We start from the raw sequence: 19,434 nt of genomic DNA on the forward strand, positions 1-19,434 counted from the left end.
ATAAATAAAAATAAAAATTGGAAGCTGTACACTCACTCCTCCTTAGTTTTTTGGGAGGGGAAAAATATGCATATGCCAATAGGCAATAAAAATGGAAGAACAAGCAAAACACCACATTTTTAGGAGGAAATGAAAACAAGTCTGACTTGCACTTACAGCTTCTTGTTTTTCCTGACACACCCTCTCTTCTGGCATTTTTGACACGCTGAGAGGGCTAAACTACATGGATTGCACCATCCACCCCCCACAGAAAGCCATATGTGATAGAAGCTGGCTTGAATGAAAGCCGATTTCTTCATTAGGTCTGGTGGATCTTTTCTATGATAGGCTGAGAGGATACAGAAATGTTTTACCTCTCTCCCCTTATTTTGGAACAGCACACTGTCAGAGTTTTCAGAGAGGAAGCTTAAAGCAGCTTTTACTTAAATCAATGTGTAATGCAAATGTGTAACCTGCATTAGTGGCCACAAATTCTTTTGAATTGCAGAAGCCTCTCTCCCGCAAGAGATGTTCTAAGCCGAGTTAAACAGCAGGCAAATATGGGGTTGGGGACCCTACAGTTCTTTGTGTTTATCATCTTGCACCATGGTTCTGATTATGTTTCTTCCAGGGAATACTTCTGCCATGTTCCAGCTGAAGGTTGGGACACTCAGCTGACTGATCTTAAAATGAGGTGTCAAATGTCTGCCTTAGAACTGAAATATAGACAGATGCTGTTAGAAATGCCCATCTTTGCCTCACATCCAAGCACTGACTGGAAGGATTAACTCAGAATCAGGAGGATAGCAACAGACACTGTTCCCTTCTGTTGTGAGGCAGAGACCTTGCAGTCTGAGTTTACAGTGAAGACCCAGTGACTCAAACTTCTGTCCTAAACGTGCATCAAAGAAGTGTCAGAGACTAGAACGGTCAGTAACCGCTGTATTTTAGCCTGCAGTTATTTGCCCTACAAAGAATGTAAACAAGCGTGCAGATTCGGCAGAGGTGTCCAGATCCAAAGTAAGCCAGAATCCATAAATAATATATATATTATGTTAATAATGTGAGAAACAAATGGAATTGATCAGACTGACCCTCCTGGCAGTACCTTCTGATCATAAAATGAGCTAATGTCTGATTAACATCTTCTGCAGAGACCCATCTCCAGGTCCCCTGTTGGAGCTGTATTGCATTCTGGGACCACAACTTCGCCATTTCTGCTGTGGCACCCCAACTTTGCAGTTTCCTCCCCAAGGAGGCAAGTTTTTTTATTTTGGAAATTTTTTAATAAAATTTGAGAGAAAGGAATACACTTTCCAGCACCAGCTGAAGATCTTCCTATATGCACAGGCAGATGTAGATTTTAAATTATTTCTCTTTGTTCTAGTTTGTTCTTTAGTTGTTCAGCTTATTGGGCTTTTAAAATTTCCTTTAAATTTGTTGATTTTTTTAATGCTTGTTCACTAGTTTTAAATTTTTAAGTTTTAAATTAAATTGTATTTATGGGTTGTGTGTGAATTACTTTTTATTCACATTGTTGTAGACCATGCTGTAATATTTTGATATTTTACATTTTGAAGGGTAGTTAACAAAAAATGTAAAATAAATAATTAACTTCATAATAATATGTTGCTACATAGAAATAGGCCCAGGACACATTAGTCCAATTAAACAAGACAATATGGGAGCTAAGGACTGATAGGTAGCAGGGCCAGGTTTGGGGTTTGTGTATGTACATATTTCCTTCGAAACTGTTCCCATAATTCTAAAATCTTAGAAGCAGCAACACTATTCTGACATTGATAAGATGACCAAAAAATCGTAAAAATCTAAATGAAGAGGATTATAAACCAACAATATTTTACATGTGTACCAAAGTAGAAAATGTTTTGAACTCCAGAATCAGGTTTGCATAGACATATACAGTATAGGGCCTAGTTCTCACTGAAGTTGTAAACCTGGGTCACCTATATCTATTGGCAGGTGGGGGCTCACATGAGCAAAGGCTGATTAAAATTCCCATGCATGAAATTCATACCTTTAAAAGCACTAAAGGTAAAGGCAACTTTTATTTTCAGCTCCAGCATTGTGGATGCACAGAAAGGCCTTCTTAATTTGTGGCTCATTTTGAATTTCTTTCCACTTTAGCTGAAAAGCCTTTTCCTACTGAGAGTGTTATTTTTACATTTATAAACAAAAATAGTAACCACAATCTCAATTTCTTAAATAAAGCTCACTCTTTCATTTAGGTGCAGTATTATTATTTCCTCTCTCATTTCAGCAAAATGTCAGAATTTAACAAGCATTAAGTGTCCCAGCTCTCAACAGGGAAAAAAAATCAGATTTCCTATCAAAGGGCAAACAGTACTTATAGAATCCTGTTGTTAGACATTTCAGCAAAATACCTTATATCCAATCATTCACTCAAGGCGAGATTATGCCTCATTAAGTTCCTCATTGCCATCCATCTACTTACTTTTGCAATATCATACATGACAGAAATCTTAAATTCCCAGTCCATGAAGGTGCCATCTGGGTAGGAGATTTTATCATTCAAGACATCCTGAGATGAAAAGATGACAAAGAAGCTGTGGTAAGAATCTTTACTAAAAACAAAGGAAGTAGTGTTGTTTCATTTTTTTTTTTAATCCAAAATTCATATGTGGTAGCTAATTAGAACCAACCAACATGTCACAAAATAGTGAGCAATCTTTTGAGCTCTCCAGAACTCTTCATCAGGCTAACTAGTAAACAAAAGGGTGTGAAGGGTTGCAGGATAGAAAAGCTGGCTTAATGTTGAAGCCACAAAGGGCTCATCCAAACTTCCGCTTGTCCTGTGCCTAAAAAGGAAGGGGCTGAGTGGTTTTGCCTTTGCCCCACTGCCTTCCCCTGGAAAACTCGTTCTTTAACAATAAATTGGAACTAATGGCAATCATTGGAAAGCCCAATTGCTGTTTATAGCAATTCAGCGCTAAAGATTGTGCTTCTCCAGTTGGAATATTGATGGTAGTACTGAGAAATTTACAAGACCAAGAGCAACACAAACTACCCTTCTTCCTCACTGCCTATTTCTTGTGCCAGCAAGGACTTGTCTTTGATGTGATGGGTTATCACCTGTCTTTGTACAAACTGATGAGTGAGCTACAGAGCTAATTACCCGCAATGATCCTCTCTCGCAGTATTCAATCACTCCATAGATCATCGTGTCCATCTTGACAGTGCCATAGAACTTAGTCAGATTGTAATAGTCAATCTGAAGGAGCTAGGGCAAAAATAATGGGCATGTTAGAAGCAGAATGATGACGTGGAAAATTAGATACAGTGGTATGGGAATATGATGTCCTCCTATGCTGCTTGGAGATATATTGTTCAGCTACTATCACTCAGTGCTTTCCAGTTCAAAAGTGTATGCCAGGAGTCAGCAACCTTTTTCAGCCGTGGGCCATTCCACCAACCCTCAGACCATGTGGTGGGCCAGACTTTGAAAAAAAATATGAATGAATTCCTATGCCCCACAAATAACCCAGAGATGCATTTTAAATAAAAGCACACATTCTACTCATGTAAAAACACCAGGCAGGCCCCACAAATAACCCTGAGATGCATTTTAAATAAAAGAGCACATTCTACTCATGTAAAAACACCAGGCAGGCCCCACAAATAACCCTGAGATGCATTTTAAATAAAAGGGCACATTCTACTCATGTAAAAACACACTGATTCCCGGACCATCCGCAGGCCGGATTGAGAAAGCAATTGGGCCACATCTGGCCCCTGGGCCTTAGGTTGCCTACCCCTGGTGTATGCCAATGCCCGCAGGGTTACATTGAATAAGTTCTGAAAAGTGAGCTTTCTACATTGCCTGTGCAGTGAGATCTGGCACACTGAAGACGGCTTATTGGAAAAGGAAGCGCTTAACATCTGCAATATGAAAGAAATAAGAAGAAAGGAAATTGTGGTCTACATTTTTCAGTGGATATGCTGTGGTTGTGGGTTTAGTGTTTACCTTGTTTAGGTCTATTCTCTGTTTCTCTGTAAAATTCCCATCATTGTGCTTTAAATCCTTCAGGATTATCACCTGGAAAATGAAAAGGGTTGGTAGGAATGAATAGCAGCATCACAGTAATCCATGTATTGTATAATGTCATGAGAGGTCTGGATATGTAGGTTATATTTTAGAAATACATTTATATGAAATGTTACATTACTTAACCATTGATGGGGAAATGGACACCATTATCCTTTGCAAGGGTTGTGATATGTTCTAAGTGCAATGACAATCCTTTATACATACAAAGAGGTAACAAGAGAAGAACTAGGTGAACAAAACATTTTATCAGTCAGCTTTATCCAGTTCAGGTCCACGCAGAGGCTCCCCACCCCCTGCAAATGGGTTTTTCTGATACACTTTCTCCTTTTGGCGTGCACATTGCACAAATGACTCAAGTAAGTCCACTCCTGTTTTCTGAGTTACTATATTCATCGCTCTTCCACCACTTGCCATCCATATTAGCTGGTAGAGCTTGGTGGAAAATATCCCAAGTGTTTATTATTGTCCCTTCCTTCAATCACTCCTTCCCTGCCTTCTTTATGGGCACGAGCTCAGGTATTTCTGTAACTGTGTAAGCACCTATTTTAAAAAACAAAAACCACAAAATTCCCAGTAGTGCACACGACTACAAAAGCAAATGGTGCCAACCTAAGCAATTATGCTTCACAATATGCAAATTGATATTTTTAGGAGGGGGGGTATCCATTTCCAGTTGTTTGTTTATTTTAATCTTCAGTAATGGAGGTCTTGCACAAGACTGATATTTGCCTACCTCTCTGCAATTGTGTGCAAGTCCTCCCAATATCCACTCAATACCTCAATGAAACCTCCTTACCCCATAATGTGCAACTGCTCCAGTTGCTCTTCAGTGATGATTATTTTATTTACAGGAATAATTATATTTCTTTTGGCTGCATCATAGTTCAATTGAGCTGATGTGGAGGGCAGCAGAACTAATCACAGTGAGAGATAGGTAGTGGTAGCTTGCTTCTTGGGCGGCAATCCTGATCTCAATTACCTGGCAGTAACCCCCTTAGAATGAAATAGGATTTACTTCTGAGGACACATAGCTAGGACAGCAGCCTTAGAAGACTGGATGGACCAAGAGCACAAAACGTTACACTTCAAATATGTGAAGCTGAAAGGAATTGGAAGGAATTAAGGAGGAAGGAAGGAAGGAAGGAAGGAAGGAAGGAAGGAAGGAAGGAAGGAAGGAAGGAAGGAAGGAATTGTGACAATATTCTTGAAAAAGCAAGGTCAGGCAACCAGGAGACCCTTTCATCCTTCTCAAAGAGCCTTTAAACTGCTGGAGTTGTAATGCCCGTACCTCCTGACGCCTAGTTACTTCATCTTCTTACCCAACAGGCCACATATACAGACACACATATTTCACAGCTGTACCCCTTCACCCCCTGCCTCACCCACAATTCCTCTGCCTAGATACAGTGAGAAATAATTGTGATGGGAGCAAAATCAAACAACAGAAAACATTCATGGCTGGACTTGAACCACCAGCCTTTTTGGTTAACCACCAAATGTAGCAAAGCACTACAGACACTTGCAGGAAGCTATCATGGAAAGTCAGACGATCTAATCATCTCTCATGAAGTAGACCAGGAAAGCTTAAGTCACAACTATTCAAATTGTTCTTTTAGAATATAAAATGCCTCTGATGGGTCTGATGACTTAATTGTTATCTGTCCATTTGGTTGGTATTTTCTGAAAATGAATCCGAACTCTTTTTGTGCTAAGAAAGAGCAGCACTTCTCCTCTTGCCTCAACTCCCACCTCAGGGAGCTTCAAGCACCCTCTCCTCCCGCAACTCTTACCCCTCTCTGTGTTCTTAGGTTACCCTTAACCTCATTGCTTCCACATTCCTGTCTCCCTTCACTGTCAATCCCTCTTTAAATATTTTGTCTGCTGGATCCTATTTATGTTTTAAAAATTTTAATATAGAGGCTTTGTTTAAGAACAGTGCTGTGCAAAACAGAGACTTGCTGCCCTGTTCCGTAATCTAGTCCTCGTCAAAATGGCCTCAACCTTCACCACTGTAAAAAAATAAATCAACTGCAAGGCCAAGTATAGATAATTTCAACAGTTCTGCAGCCTTTCCAACGACTACCTAAATAGAGAAGATAGACCAAAAATGGTTGGCACACCACAGTTTAAGAACCTCTGCTCTATTGTATCTCTGTGATTTGCAAGTAACTGGGAATGAGCATGAAATGACACCTTATCTTGTACAAGATCATTTCCAGAGGAGAAAAGCAGAGATGCTGGAGTAAATGTACCTTCTTGTCATATTTGCCTTGCCGCAGCCTCTGGCTAGTGTCACGCCTTGTGTCGTCATCTATCTGAGAATCAAAGAAGGCTTATTTAGCTGACTTCAGGAATGCATAGTTTTAGCGTAGTTTTAGATTCAGAAGAGCAGGGTCCCTTCATGATGGTCACAGCCACATTCTTTCTAATATTATACAATAACCTTATAATTATACAATAATAACCATTAGGGGTGCATTGAATTAATCAATGCAGGTGCCCTTGTGTTGCCTTTCAGCTAGATCTACTGCTTCTGTGCACATTATATAGGCAAATTATTTTGAATGCTCCAATGTCATATTTCAGAGTGACTTGTTATGTTTTCCTTGAAGTTCTATGGTACTTAGCAGCACTTGCACGCCATTCTCTTGAAACTAAGCATCTTGTGTTTTCTGTGTTCCTAAATGCTTGGCTTTGGAGCATACAGTGGCTGGAAAGCTCCCGTTTCATGCAGATTAGGTGGTTCTAGGATGCTGGTGACAAGGACCTTGCTGCAGAAATAACAGGTCTTCCACCCACTGCAACCTCAGATTACAACACCACTGGTAATATATCCCATCCTGGTGTGTGCAAAAAAAAAGTAATTTAGCACCTATGTTTCCCGCAATTTGTAAGGGCATCAGACTCAAATATACTTTTCCAAACATGAGTTGTGTTGTGGTCCTTTGCGCTTGAAGAGATTTTAAACAATACATGCATACTCGCTTACTATTTCGAACTCACAGTTCATAATTTTCTCTGCTGTGGGGTAGAAGACTGTATTTCTAAGCATTTAGATCATGACATTTAATGTCTGGGAAAAGCTGGTTCCTTCCTCAACTGCCACCCCAATAAAATAAATAATTGTAAGAATAGCAGAATTGTGAATGTTATTTGGAATGTAAGTCATATAAGATCATAGACATCTACTAAATATTGTTACTGTGGGTGCAAGAAACCCTAAATTCCAGATCAAGTTAGTGTTAGAATTTAATTAAGGTTGAGGTGTTAGAACTGGGAAATAACCAGACTCACATGTGTTAAAGATGTACATTTGACCTGTGTACTAGACGCTTCTAATCATTTAATTAGCATGTGTGAATACGCTGGGCAAATTTACCAAATTGTGTATTAGGTACTTCTTAATCCAAGAAAATCAACCTGAGTTGAAAGGAAATTGAGTCAGCCTAATTTCCTCTGAGGTAATGGCCTGGGGGATAATGATCAATTAGCACATCAAACGTGTGGCACCCCTCCCCGAGTTAGAAAAGCGAGAGACCATGAAAACTTAGTAGGAACTGTGTGATGCAAGCAGACAGGAGGAAGTTAGAGAGACATGGCTGATTTGCTGCTGGGCCACAAGACTACAGTGAGGAGAGAAACAGAAAACTCTTGAAATGTAAAGCTTTGAACCATCTCCATCTAGGAGAGATGGCACACTTATTTTTTTCTCCAGCTATTCTCCCTCTCACCTTCCGTCCTAGCCAATGTGAGGCCATACACAGAGATTAGGATATCACAGAGCGGTTTTCTAGATAGCGTCTATGGTTCCAACATCATGGTTTACCATGTTCAGGAGGCACCCAGTACCACTTTATTGTGAAGGAGAACAAGTGCCATAGACGGCTTCTGTTTCCTACCTTCAGACTAACATGACTTGTCTCGTTAGTCTCCAGAGGAACAATCTTGTCAGATGGGATGTGGGACCATTTTTTCTGGAGTTCAATGGCTCTTCTATATTTCCTGTACATCAGAAAGACAGGTATACTAGCAGCAAGTTTTGAAGCATTTGAATCTGGAATTAGAACTATTCGTGGACAGGCACGACATTTTAAGAACTTCAGACGCTGGTTGTCTGATAATGAATGGAAATATTGACCTTTTTGACGAGTCAGTTTGAGTCAAGCTGAAAGCAGACTTAGAAGTAACCTTAAAGTGTGCACTGACCTCAAGCCAGTATCAAAACTCCCAATGACTAAACTGCTACAACTCAAAGATGGGATGCAGATATTCCATTACTGAAGTATTTCTGCTAGCATGCATCAGGTGGAGGGGGAAAGGGAAGGAGAGAATGAGAAGGAACCTTTCCGACCAGGTAGGTGAAATAGTCAAAGCAGCAAATCCACCACAGGGGGCTTGATCAGCTTGGAGAGCAAGGGGTGCCAGAGCTTATGCAATTTAGCTCATCTACGTGGGTGGCGCATGACCCGGAAGCAGTACGCCGGCTCCCTCAGCCAATAAAGCGAGATGAGCGCCGCAACCCCAGAGTCGTCTGCGACTGGACCTAGCGGTCAGGGGTCCCTTTACATTTATGCTAGGTGACCTTTGTACAGAGACTTCAAAAGCTTAAATTTCAAAAAGGATTTGTGGACTTAGGTCAAGGAAGGACAGAGGAAGAGGAAATGAGGACTGTACCTCAGTAGCAGCAGAGCGATGATCAGAACTACCACCACAACCCCAGCAAGTGTGAAAACAGCTATTGTCAGAATGTGCGGCCCTGTAAAAGTGAGAAATGGGAAATCAGACAAACTTAAGAAGAAAGTTCAGGGTAATCAAGAGTGTAATTAACCCTTTTTTGTGTGCCTCCTCCATCCGAGGTCTGGAGGGTGGCAATACGGAAACGGGCCTTTTCTGCAGTGGCTCCCCATTTGCGTAATGCTCTTCTCAGGGAGGTTTGTCTGGTGCCTTCATCATATATTTTTAGGCGCCAGGCAAAAATGTTCCTTTTTAATCAGGCCTTTGGCTGATTAATATCCTACAGCCTTTTAAATGTGTTTGTGGGAAGGGCGAAGTTAGTGTTCTGTTGTTTTTGTTTTAACTATCAACTGTGTTTTTACCTTGTTTTTATTCTGTGATCCACCCTGAGATCTTGTGAAGGGCAGTATATAAATAGAATAAAAATAATAAATATAAAATAAAATAAAATAAGTAAAAAAATTTTAAAAAATAATACCTGCATCCCTCTGCCTCAGGAATTCAGAGAGACAAACCTAAAGACTCTCAGTTGACATCTCATTAGATAAAGGCCTGTCTAACCCTCGTGAATTAAGAGTGACATAAGCTGATCAGCAGGTGGGCATGATTTTTGAAAAATGGCCTTATATGCCAAATTTGACCCCAAGGTTGGCCAAGGTTGGCCTGTGCGCTGGAGTTGCCCTACCCTCGGTTTATAATATCAGTCTGAATGGATGCCTGCCAGCCATTATCCCCTATTATTAACAGCTATGCGTGTTATTATTATTGGTCTTCTATTTGAAGCTTCCCTCAAAGGGTGGTATATAACAATATATTAAAATACACAAATCAATACAACAACCTTAAAACCAATAATAGAAAGCAAATATCAAAACAAAACATCAAAAAGATAAACCATACATTCAGACAATCCAGCAGCAATCTATCTTTTATATCAGCACAAAACCATAAACACTGAAAAATAAATTCTTCTTAAGCTGATGCCTAAAAGTAGGGTAGAAAACAGTGAGTTCACTTCTGTCCCCTTCAGAATGGCCAGGAGTACCTCCTGCTTTCCTAAATGAGGCATTAACCACGCCCTGAATCCATCCTGTCAGACAATCCTAGCTAACTTTTATTAGCCATGATGGGCAAGGTTCAAGAGAACTGATAGTAGGCTAGACACTGTCTGCATCTTCAGGCTGTAAAAACTGAAACTGATCCCCACAAACCAGGAAAAGGCGGTGCTGTGAACACTTCTACCTCACATGTGCTGGTAGCAATATGCAAAAATGTGCAGTGTAATTTTATAAATGTCAGAAGTGAGCTTTGTGGAAGACTTGCCCTGTGCCTTCATTACATATCTTTAGGTGCCAGGGGAAAACTTTCCTCTTCTCCCTGGCCTCTGGCTAATTAAACAATCTATGGCCTTTTAAACTGGGCAGAGGGTAATAGTTTTGTTTCCCCTTATGTTTTGTATTTTTTGTTTTTATACTGTAAACTGCCCTGTAATCCTCAGATGAAGGGTGGTATATAAATTTAACAAATAAAATAAGCTCCATTGAGTTAAGCGTGGACAGGTCTGCAATCCTGTATTGTTTCCTAGGAGTAAGCCCTATTAAATGCAGTGGGATTTACTTGCACATGTATAGACTGCATTGTTAACCTTTGAAAAAAAATAAGCCTGTACAGTCTAGGCCTAGTGATTTCCACTAAACTCTTTTGAAAATGCTTGCAGCAACTACTTGGCAAACACTTGACCTTTGGTTTTTTTGGCATATGCCCATGCTTTCCATCTACCTCTTCACCGAAGGCCAAACTTATTTTCTCCTTAATTCTCTGACAACAAGGTCATCCTTGTCAGAACACCCGGGCTGGCTGATCCTACTCAGAAAGCAGGACATTGGGTCACCAATAAATAAATCAGTTAGCAAGCAAATGTCTTTGGCAAGTTACAAGATGGTTTTCTGCCCTGCACCTTGGGCTGAGTGACAAAAGGCTAAATAGCTCCAAGCACGCTTTAAACAAATTACAAGCTGATGTCTGGAATTTAGAAATTGGATGACATATTTATATTTCTGAGGTTCTGCTGCCCTCTAGTGGTTTCAGTCATCCCCTCATGAAAAAGAAGAGCCTTCACAAGACTACTTTCTCTCGCCCTCCACGTTTTTGCACCCAATTTAAAGCAAAATATTCAGTTTTCTAACTATCACATTGTTACTGTGATACATGGCATTATATTTCTGAAATTGTGATGAAATTTATGAAAGGGTACTTAATAACTTTTGAATTAAACAAGGTATTGAAAAATAGAAACATTATGTTCTCTACAATATGCTCAGTTTTTCATTGTTTTTCTTTTGTATTGCATCCTCTACTTCATTTCAATTTAACATCTAGTCTGATAAGAAATACAATAACATTTGCAGCCAAAAACAAAGAAACCCCCTTTACAGCCAAGGCATTTCATTATGTAGTTTGATTTGGATATAGAAAGAACAATGTCTAGGTAAATTAAGAAATCATGCTTTTAGAATTTGAAAAAAATAAATAAATTACCAAGCTGAACCTATGCTGAAAGTTTGAGACATTGTATTCTAGCTAGGCAGCACCATATTTACTCTCTGGTCAACTTCTACACCTGAGGCGTCATATACTTTTAACAGTCACAGTATATTGATATACCATTAGGGTAATTTATTCTTGCCAAGGGTGTGTTAAACATTCAATATCTATGTCTTTTATCTCAACAGTAGCAAAAACTGCTATTGGAAATGGGAGAACATTTCTGGCATTAATGGGAATTGCATCATACAATCTGTGAGCTCACAAGCAATTGTGGGGGAGACAAACAATTGGAGAATTCACACCACACAGTGCTACAATGGGAAGCTGTTGAGCTCTGAGGCTAGATGTGTAAACCTCTGCTTAAGTGCTTTAGTACATTTGCCCTAGTTTACAAATTCCTAACATCTGGGGCCAGGTGAATAGGAAACTGCTCATTTAGCTCCAAACTTGAGCGGTACAATACAGGACAGGGGGTATATTTAACTGCTTCCCTGTGGTGTATGGGAGAGTTGGGGAGCAAGATTTGGGCCAAATGATCTGGGTCAAATGATAAAGAAGGGATTAGTGTAAGTGGGTGAATTATTTACCATGCAAGAATGATAAGTAAGGTGGATGGGGACACTGGGAATCCTGCAAATCAAGTAAACTCAGAATGGGCATCAGAACTGACATATTCAGTCTTTTTGAACTGTATGTTCTCAGAAAATACTCCCATGTCGGGTACTGCTGCATACATTGAAGATTGTTTAAGTTGACAAGTTGATTCAGAACTCGGCATTCAAAGAACAAAAAAAGACAGGTTTGGATTTTTTTTTAAGGTAAATTATTGGTTTTACTACTAGCCTAATGGTTCCTGTGTTCAAACTGGATGTACAAGTCTCATTGATTCTGTGCAAGTCCCCTTTGCAAGAAATAGATTGTCTCACCAGTGCCAGGAATATCACTAGGCAGGGTGTTTTTTTTCCAGATGAATGATGGTTTGTCCGTCTTTGGTACTGTCTCATTCAGATGAGTGTCAAACCGTAGGAGGGCCTTGTACTAGAATGAGAAAATAGAGGAAGGTTTTAGTCTGAAACTCCTTTTCCCAAGAAAACTCATGGATGTGAATATAATATCAGCCAAGGACCTCAGTCACTCTCCCCACACTTTTCATCCCTCCATCCTGGATCCCCTGCATCTCCACCATATTGAGCTGGTTTTGGTTGGCTTGTTAACAGAGTCCCTTTGCTTCTTTCTTCACACAAGCTGAGATTGAACCAAGAAGCTTCTAATTAACCATGGCATCCCATTTTACCTGAACCCTGGTTTCATATCCTGGGTTGTCCCATAGCCGGTAACCATAGTTTCCTGCCCACCGACTGAATCACCAAGGGAGATTTCCCTCCTTTTTCCTGTATGCATTTATCCCTCACATTATTTTCCTTCACTCAAAATAGATTGCTTTCATCGACTATCACTCTGCTCATGCTAGGTAATAACAGCACTTTTCAACTCTGTGGGCCAAACTAGAAATGAAAGCATTCACACAATTTAGTAATTGCAAAAATTATTTCCCAGCAGCAAATAGCATCCATGGTGGAAGGGGGACTTCCATCAGGACCACGACATGAGCTTTATCCCATTTACATTACTATGGCCCTTAAGCCCTCCCTCTCCAGCTACTTTTTGCATCTGGTTAAATGCTCCCCCACTGTTGTCAAACTTGACTGCTATTTACTTTTAAAATATTATTTGCATGATTACTAATTGCATGCATTAACAACATGTCTATTTTGGTGCTAATTATATGTCTAATTATATATAGATAGATATAATTCAAGAAGTGTGCCCATTAGCTCTGAGTAGGAGGTACATAAGGCCTCCAAATTCATTTTTTGAAAGGTAAATATAGGAGAAACCCTTTTTGGAATAACAGAGGGCAAGGAAAAATACAAACTGGCACAGTTAGGCAAGGGGAAAGCTACTGCAGTGTTGCCCAGTGCGCCATCTAATAGCTGCGTTGACGCTAACCAACCACTTCCCCGCACCGAAAACCTTCAACAGTTCCTTGGGTTACTTGCAACTCCAGCTAGAGGCATGGTTTGGCCATATACTTACTTCTAAATTATTTGTTGTGTACATAAGGGTGAGATTGACATCAACATCCCCAAATTTATCCAGGACTACAGGACCAAGAATACCTATAAAGAGAAAAATAATAATAAAAGCCTGATAATTTTCCCTGAACATGACAGGGAAGCCAGCAGCCCAATATTCACCATTCATCTCACAGCACCTCTGTTGTACTGATAACATTCAATAAGAAGAATGAGACTAGTGAGAAAAGACACACTTTGTTAAGGACAAATTTCGATCTCAATTTCTGTAGGCGGAGCAGAGCATCAGAAGCCACAGCCTGGAAGAGATATTAGATAAGGCTGGAAAAACATGGCAAATGCAACAGGAAGTGGGAATTGGAGATACAGAACTTGGTGCAGACCAATGGATACATAATAAGAAAAGCATTATGGAATATTATCTCAATATATGATCAGAACAGAGAGACTCTTATATGTGTAAAGAGGGAAAGATTTACCATTATTCAATATGGAGGCAGGGTTGTCGGAGGTAAAGCTGATACATTTAATTAGAGAAAAACTATTGCTGACATTTATCAATATTTTTAACCCCTTTTGGGTCTTTTTACTGAAATCATTCTGTTTTTGCTTCCAGTAATCTACTGTATTGCCTTGCCCATTAATGAGAATTAAGAGAAACACATATGTGATTACCTTTAAAAGTAACATTCCGAAACTGGCTGTTGAAGCTAGTGGGAGTAATTACATGGCTTGCAAGTTTTTTCAAGGCATGTCCGAAGAGCAAGACAGCATCCAAGTAGGCAACAGCAAAGTCATTTTTCATCTATAAGAGACAGTAAAAGGAGAGGGATTAAGCCACTGCTTCTCATATTGTTGGGCCCAATGTGTTCCTGAGTGAGTTGCTCAAAGATGGCCTCCTTCTTCCCATTCTGGTTTCCAGAGGCTTTGCCAGTCCCTTGGCTACAGCTTGTGGTTAGGAGAGAAGTTAATCACAAGTCCCAGTTTGGATGATGCGCTAAAGCAAACCAAACCTTGGCTTAGCTCAGCACAGTAGTAAAAAGGGCTGGGGAAGAACAGGGTGGCTGCAAGCTCCTCTCTGGGAACCTGCATGTTCCCACATGAATGTAGATGAGCATATTCTTAAACTGCTTCTGGCCTGACTGCACTGGCTGCCAATTAGTTTCTGGGCCCAATTCAAAGTGCTGGTTTTTATCTATAAAGTCTTAAAATGGCTCAGGATCGCTATACCTCAAGAACTGCCTCTGTCCATATAAACTAACCCAGACTCTGTGTTCATTATCTGAGGCCCTTTTTCATGTGCCTCCTCCCCAAGAGGTCCGGAGGGTGGCAACACGAGAACATGCCTTTTCTGCAGTGGCTCCCTGTTTGTGGAATGTTCTCCCCTGGGAGGTTTGATTGGCGACTTCATTATACACCTTTAGGCGCCAAGCAAAAATGGTCCTCTTCAACCAGACCTTTGGCTCACTGACATCCAATGCCCTTTTAAATGTGCTGTGGGAGCAGTGATAATTGGTTTGTTTGTTTTTCTAATTTTATCATGTATTCTGTGTTTTAAAATATTTTTTATACAGTCGTACCTTGGTTCTCCAACAGAATGGACATCTGGGTGTCCGTTTGACTCCCAGAACCATTTGAAAACCAAGGCGCGGCTTTCAATTAGCTGCAGGAGCATCCTGCGTTTGGCTTCCGAAAATCGTTCAAAAACTGGAACACTCACTTCCGGGTTTTGATAAATCAGGAGCCAATTTGTTTGGGAGCCAAGGCATTTGAGATCCAAGGTACAACTGTATTTATATTTTTATAGTGTAATTTGATGTTGCAACCAATGCTACTTCTACTCCTACAGAGGGATGCCAACTGGAATGTGCTTATTTATTGAAGGGCTGCTCAGACACAGTCTTGTACATTCAAAATGCCTAAGTATTGGGCAGGCTGGGTGACTGTGGGGGCTTGCACAGATTCAGGATGTCTGGAACCGAAAGGAAAACTGGCAGGTTGACGTATTTGCTGAATATCACTGGCAACCCATTGCTTTACTGTTGCTTAGTTTACATAGTGAAAATCAGCATTCAACGATACTGGTTTGCTGCTGCTCCGTTTAACTTTGCCTTCAGACCCGTGGAACAATTATGATCAGAAAGGGCTCTCTTTCCAGGGCTGTGCTGTAGGAGCACAACAGTAGTGAGCAAATAAATTATTATAAAATAAAATCACCCAAGGCGTTGCATCTGGAGTCCAAGGAATCCCACTACTGTTTGAAAGTGCAGTGAAGTTTGATGGTTCCAGAGTCAGGACAAGGACATTCTTCATGTAACTGTATGAGGGAGCATCTTCATAGTACACATTGCTGAAAACAGAAAGCACAAGAGTCCCAAATGTAGTAAGAAGCAAAAGCATTTACGGTAGTCAACCAAATGACAAATGAAGCAAATGTTGATTAAATAACTATTTTTCTTTTTTAAAAACAACAACAACCCTGATGGTTTAATATAGAGACAAGGCTATCCCATGTTTATTCAAGCTACACTAAACCAGGAAAGCAGCAGCCAAGATAGATGCCTTAACAGATGTGCCCCATGATCAGCAAGGATGTTGTGCGATGCCACAGATTGTACTTGCTTACAACTTACCCTTAATGCACCCATACCTTGGTCTTTCAGACCCAAATCCAGATGAGTCTGTATTGCTGGAAGAATGCCTGTGTACATAGGTGTGTAGAACCAAACAGTGAAAATGTACTGAAAGACCTGTAAACGGCCAACTTGGTAGTCAAGATAACCCTGGGTCTAATTGTCTCGAGCTGTAAAATGATATCATATATGCTTATCTGTTTGCTTTGAAGCTGTAGTTTTGGTTCAGTCAGCTACTCCCTTATCCGAGAGAGGGATGAAAGGTGGGAAGGGACCTCTAAGGCAGGGGTGAGTTACCGTAATTGGGCTATTGTTGCCAGCTTTTGTAACTTGCTTTTTGTTTAAGTAACGCTTAACGTATTAGCCCCCAACAGACAAAGTCATCTTAAGGTGTGGTAGCAAGGAATCCTGCATTGCGTTGCTGCATGTAAGTCTCTTGCTATAGCTCCACAATAAAGCACTAGAACTGATCACTGGGGCATTTTGTGCATCTTTCTTTGGAATCCCTGCAACTGGGTCCTTTGGGGCATCCGTCTATCCTTTGCCTGGTCTGTATTTGGACCTGTGGGACAGAACTATAAGTAGCTGGCAAGATGTGTTAAAGAGGGAGAAGATCAGAAGACCCCTCTGATGCAGTAGGACTGAGACTGACACTGCTGCCAATGATTTGGGGTGTGAGGTGTGTAGCCCTGTTTCCTAGCACTGTTGCAATTGCTGAGTGCATTCATGAAAAATGTGAAAGCAAATTTTGAATATCACTCACCCATTTCGCAGATTTTTAAAAGACAACAAGAAAAAGTGCATGTTGGCAGCATACAGGTGGTGAATGTATTGATTTTGTGAAGGAATGGGTTGCTTATTTATATTTCAGTGCATTTGTATGATTGTTACCTTTTAAAAAGGACTCTCAAAGGGACTTGCCTAGAATATAAAGTTAGACAACCGAGCCTACACATTGCTTTTGTGCAATTTGAAGCAAAGTAGTGGTGTGCTAGAAGAGAGGCCTAGCCTTTCCACCTATCACTATATTTTACCTCCAACGCTTATGTTATCACCACCAAAAACAAAGCTGTCTTGTAGCATGCCTACTGGTGGAAATCTCAACATGGTAATGAATAAACATTTTTCTCTCCTTCAGTTTGCAGTTCCAAATCCAGAAACATAATAAAAATTGAACTCTTATGATCTCATCCAGCATTTTACAAGTTCTTCCCTTCTTAGAACCCCTTTGGTAGTAAATAGTGCTTAGCTTCATGGAAACGTAATCCAGCAGAAAGCTTTGATATTATAATCAAATTCCTTAATGATTTATGCTTGTTAGAATCTTAGAACAATCTAAACACATCTGAATGAATGGGCTTCAGTTTGGAGGAAATGGAAAACAGATTTACTAAGCAAAACTTTCATAATTCCCTGCTGATATACACCTATTCATTATTGAAGACGTGCATTTCAATTATAACAAATTATGGAAATAAGTTAAAACAGAACTTAACAAGCAGCAGCAGTTTAAACGCTCACACACAGGCTTCTCTTCTAGACCTTATGGCGGCAAATTTAGAAGTCAATGAAGGGATTCTCCGTGCTTTGTCCCACTCCATTTCTAGCAGAATTGGAACCAGTGACAGAAAATAATATTTATAAAATAATATTGTTTACAGGATTTATATAGGTCTCAGAGTAACCCCCATTCTTAATTGTAGTGCAAAATTTAGGTTGCACTGGCACAGGATTATTATTATTTAAATGAAAATATATACTCAGCACTCAATGTGACTCTTGAGGGGAAAACTATTCCACATATAAAACGGCCTTTTTACTCATTAGATTCCAACCCCACCCCCAATATTGTAACATTTTTACCTGTGAAGATCTATCAGGATGATAACTATGTCCTCATCCACCTCTGCTTTTCCTAGGAGTCTTTTAAGGTCACCTGGAGACCTACATGTGATGATCACTGCAAACAACAGCATGATAGACAGAGACTCAGCGGATAAGGCATTTTTATTCCTACTTTGAAAATACAGGATTAGAACAGAGGAAGAGGTAAAACCATCAGAGCAGATCCTCATTGCAGGCATGTGGGCCCCAAAAACTTCCGCAGGATCTAGAGATCAATAATGTAAATTGGATAACACAGCAATGTGATGATTATCAGGAGAGGAAGTAGCCTTCCAGTAGTTTACCATTTTGGCATTTAAAAGTTCTTCCCGAGAGCAAAGGAGAGAAGCAATAGGCTCATTTCCTGCGCTGGAGTGGGAGTTGAGTGTTCTAGGAGACAATGAGAAGGAAGAAGGACATACCGTATTTTTTGCTCTATAAGACTCACTTTTTCCCTCCTAAAAAGTAAGGGGAAATATGTGTGTGTCTTATGGAGCGAATGCTTTCACTGTGCAGCGATCCCTCTTGCTGTTCTGGCTTCTGGGATTCAGAATATTTTTTTTCTTGCTTTCCTCCTCCAAAAACCAGGTGCGTCTTATGGTCTGGTGCGTCTTATAGAGCGAAAAATACGTAGTTGCATAAAAATATAAAAAGAACATTGCTGGATCAAACTAATGGCCCATCCACACCTTTTGCTCGGCTCTTTCCAGACACAGGTCTTCGCTTAAAAGCTCCGTGTCTGAGCGTGTGTGTCCCCCCCTCAACCTAGCCCTGGGATTGTTGCTTGCTCTGATTGAGCTTTAAAGAGCAGGTTTTCGCAGGGAAAGCCCCGAAGCAAAAAAACGGGGTGGCAGCACTTAGACACAGAACTTTTAAGGGTGGACCATGCCTGTAAAGAGCAGAGGAAAGGTAAGTATGTGTAATGGTTATATGGGGTTGCTCGTGCGTAAGTTGCTGCCACTCCTGGCTAGGTTGCCTGGTTAAACCTTTTTCTGGCTGGACAGCCCTTCACTTCGTGGCTGTTTCAGTCGCTAGCAGAATCCGTCAGTGGGCGTTTCTTGAACTTCTTCCAGCAAAGAAGTTCTTTGACGCCAAGTCTACGCCTACTTTCCCTGCGCGGACGTCTTCTGCGCAGGGTGGGTGTGGGTAGCGGAGGACCCGTGCTCTCCCCGCTGGTCTCCGGCGAGGAGTCCTGGAGCCCCCTCACCGATTCCCCCGTCTGCCCCCCTTTATCCCTGGTGTTACGCTGATTTCCTTCCCCAGCCGATGAGCTCCCTCTCTCCCTGCTGGGCCCTTCTCCAGCATCGCTTGGGAGCCTTGCCTCCACCTCCAATGTCAGTTCCCTGACAGTATGGATAAGGCCTACCATCTAGTCCAGCATACTCAGTGCTTTTTTCTGGGGGTACTCAAAGGTACATAGAACCAGCACCGTTTTTCTGGGAGAAAAGCACTGGTTTAAAATGTGGTACTT

The 19,434-nt window shown here is 40.7% G+C and overlaps 1 protein-coding gene across 3 annotated transcripts in view; it reads right to left on the minus strand.

Moving 5' to 3' along the window:
• GUCY2C (guanylate cyclase 2C) overlaps nt 1-19,434 on the minus strand; it is a gene marked incomplete at its 3' end in the record, with an annotated part of 48,798 nt that overhangs the window by 19,293 nt on the left and 10,071 nt on the right. For all 3 annotated transcript variants that reach the window (XR_014539039.1, XM_083573763.1, XM_083573764.1), the window contains 11 exons: nt 17,943-18,039; nt 15,664-15,796; nt 14,122-14,251; nt 13,448-13,530; nt 12,277-12,388; nt 8,744-8,825; nt 7,969-8,071; nt 6,322-6,384; nt 3,986-4,057; nt 3,137-3,241; nt 2,456-2,542 (listed from right to left, as the gene is read on the minus strand). Coding sequence is in view for 2 of the 3 variants with exons in the window: in XM_083573763.1 (XP_083429889.1) it covers nt 2,456-2,542; nt 3,137-3,241; nt 3,986-4,057; nt 6,322-6,384; nt 7,969-8,071; nt 8,744-8,825; nt 12,277-12,388; nt 13,448-13,530; nt 14,122-14,251; nt 15,664-15,796; nt 17,943-18,039 (1,067 nt within the window). The remainder of the gene's footprint in view (nt 1-2,455; nt 2,543-3,136; nt 3,242-3,985; nt 4,058-6,321; nt 6,385-7,968; nt 8,072-8,743; nt 8,826-12,276; nt 12,389-13,447; nt 13,531-14,121; nt 14,252-15,663; nt 15,797-17,942; nt 18,040-19,434) is intronic.

The sequence above is a fragment of the Podarcis filfolensis genome (assembly GCF_964270895.1).
Source record: "Podarcis filfolensis genome assembly, chromosome: 10".
In the NCBI taxonomy this organism is placed as follows: Eukaryota; Metazoa; Chordata; class Lepidosauria; order Squamata; family Lacertidae; genus Podarcis; species Podarcis filfolensis.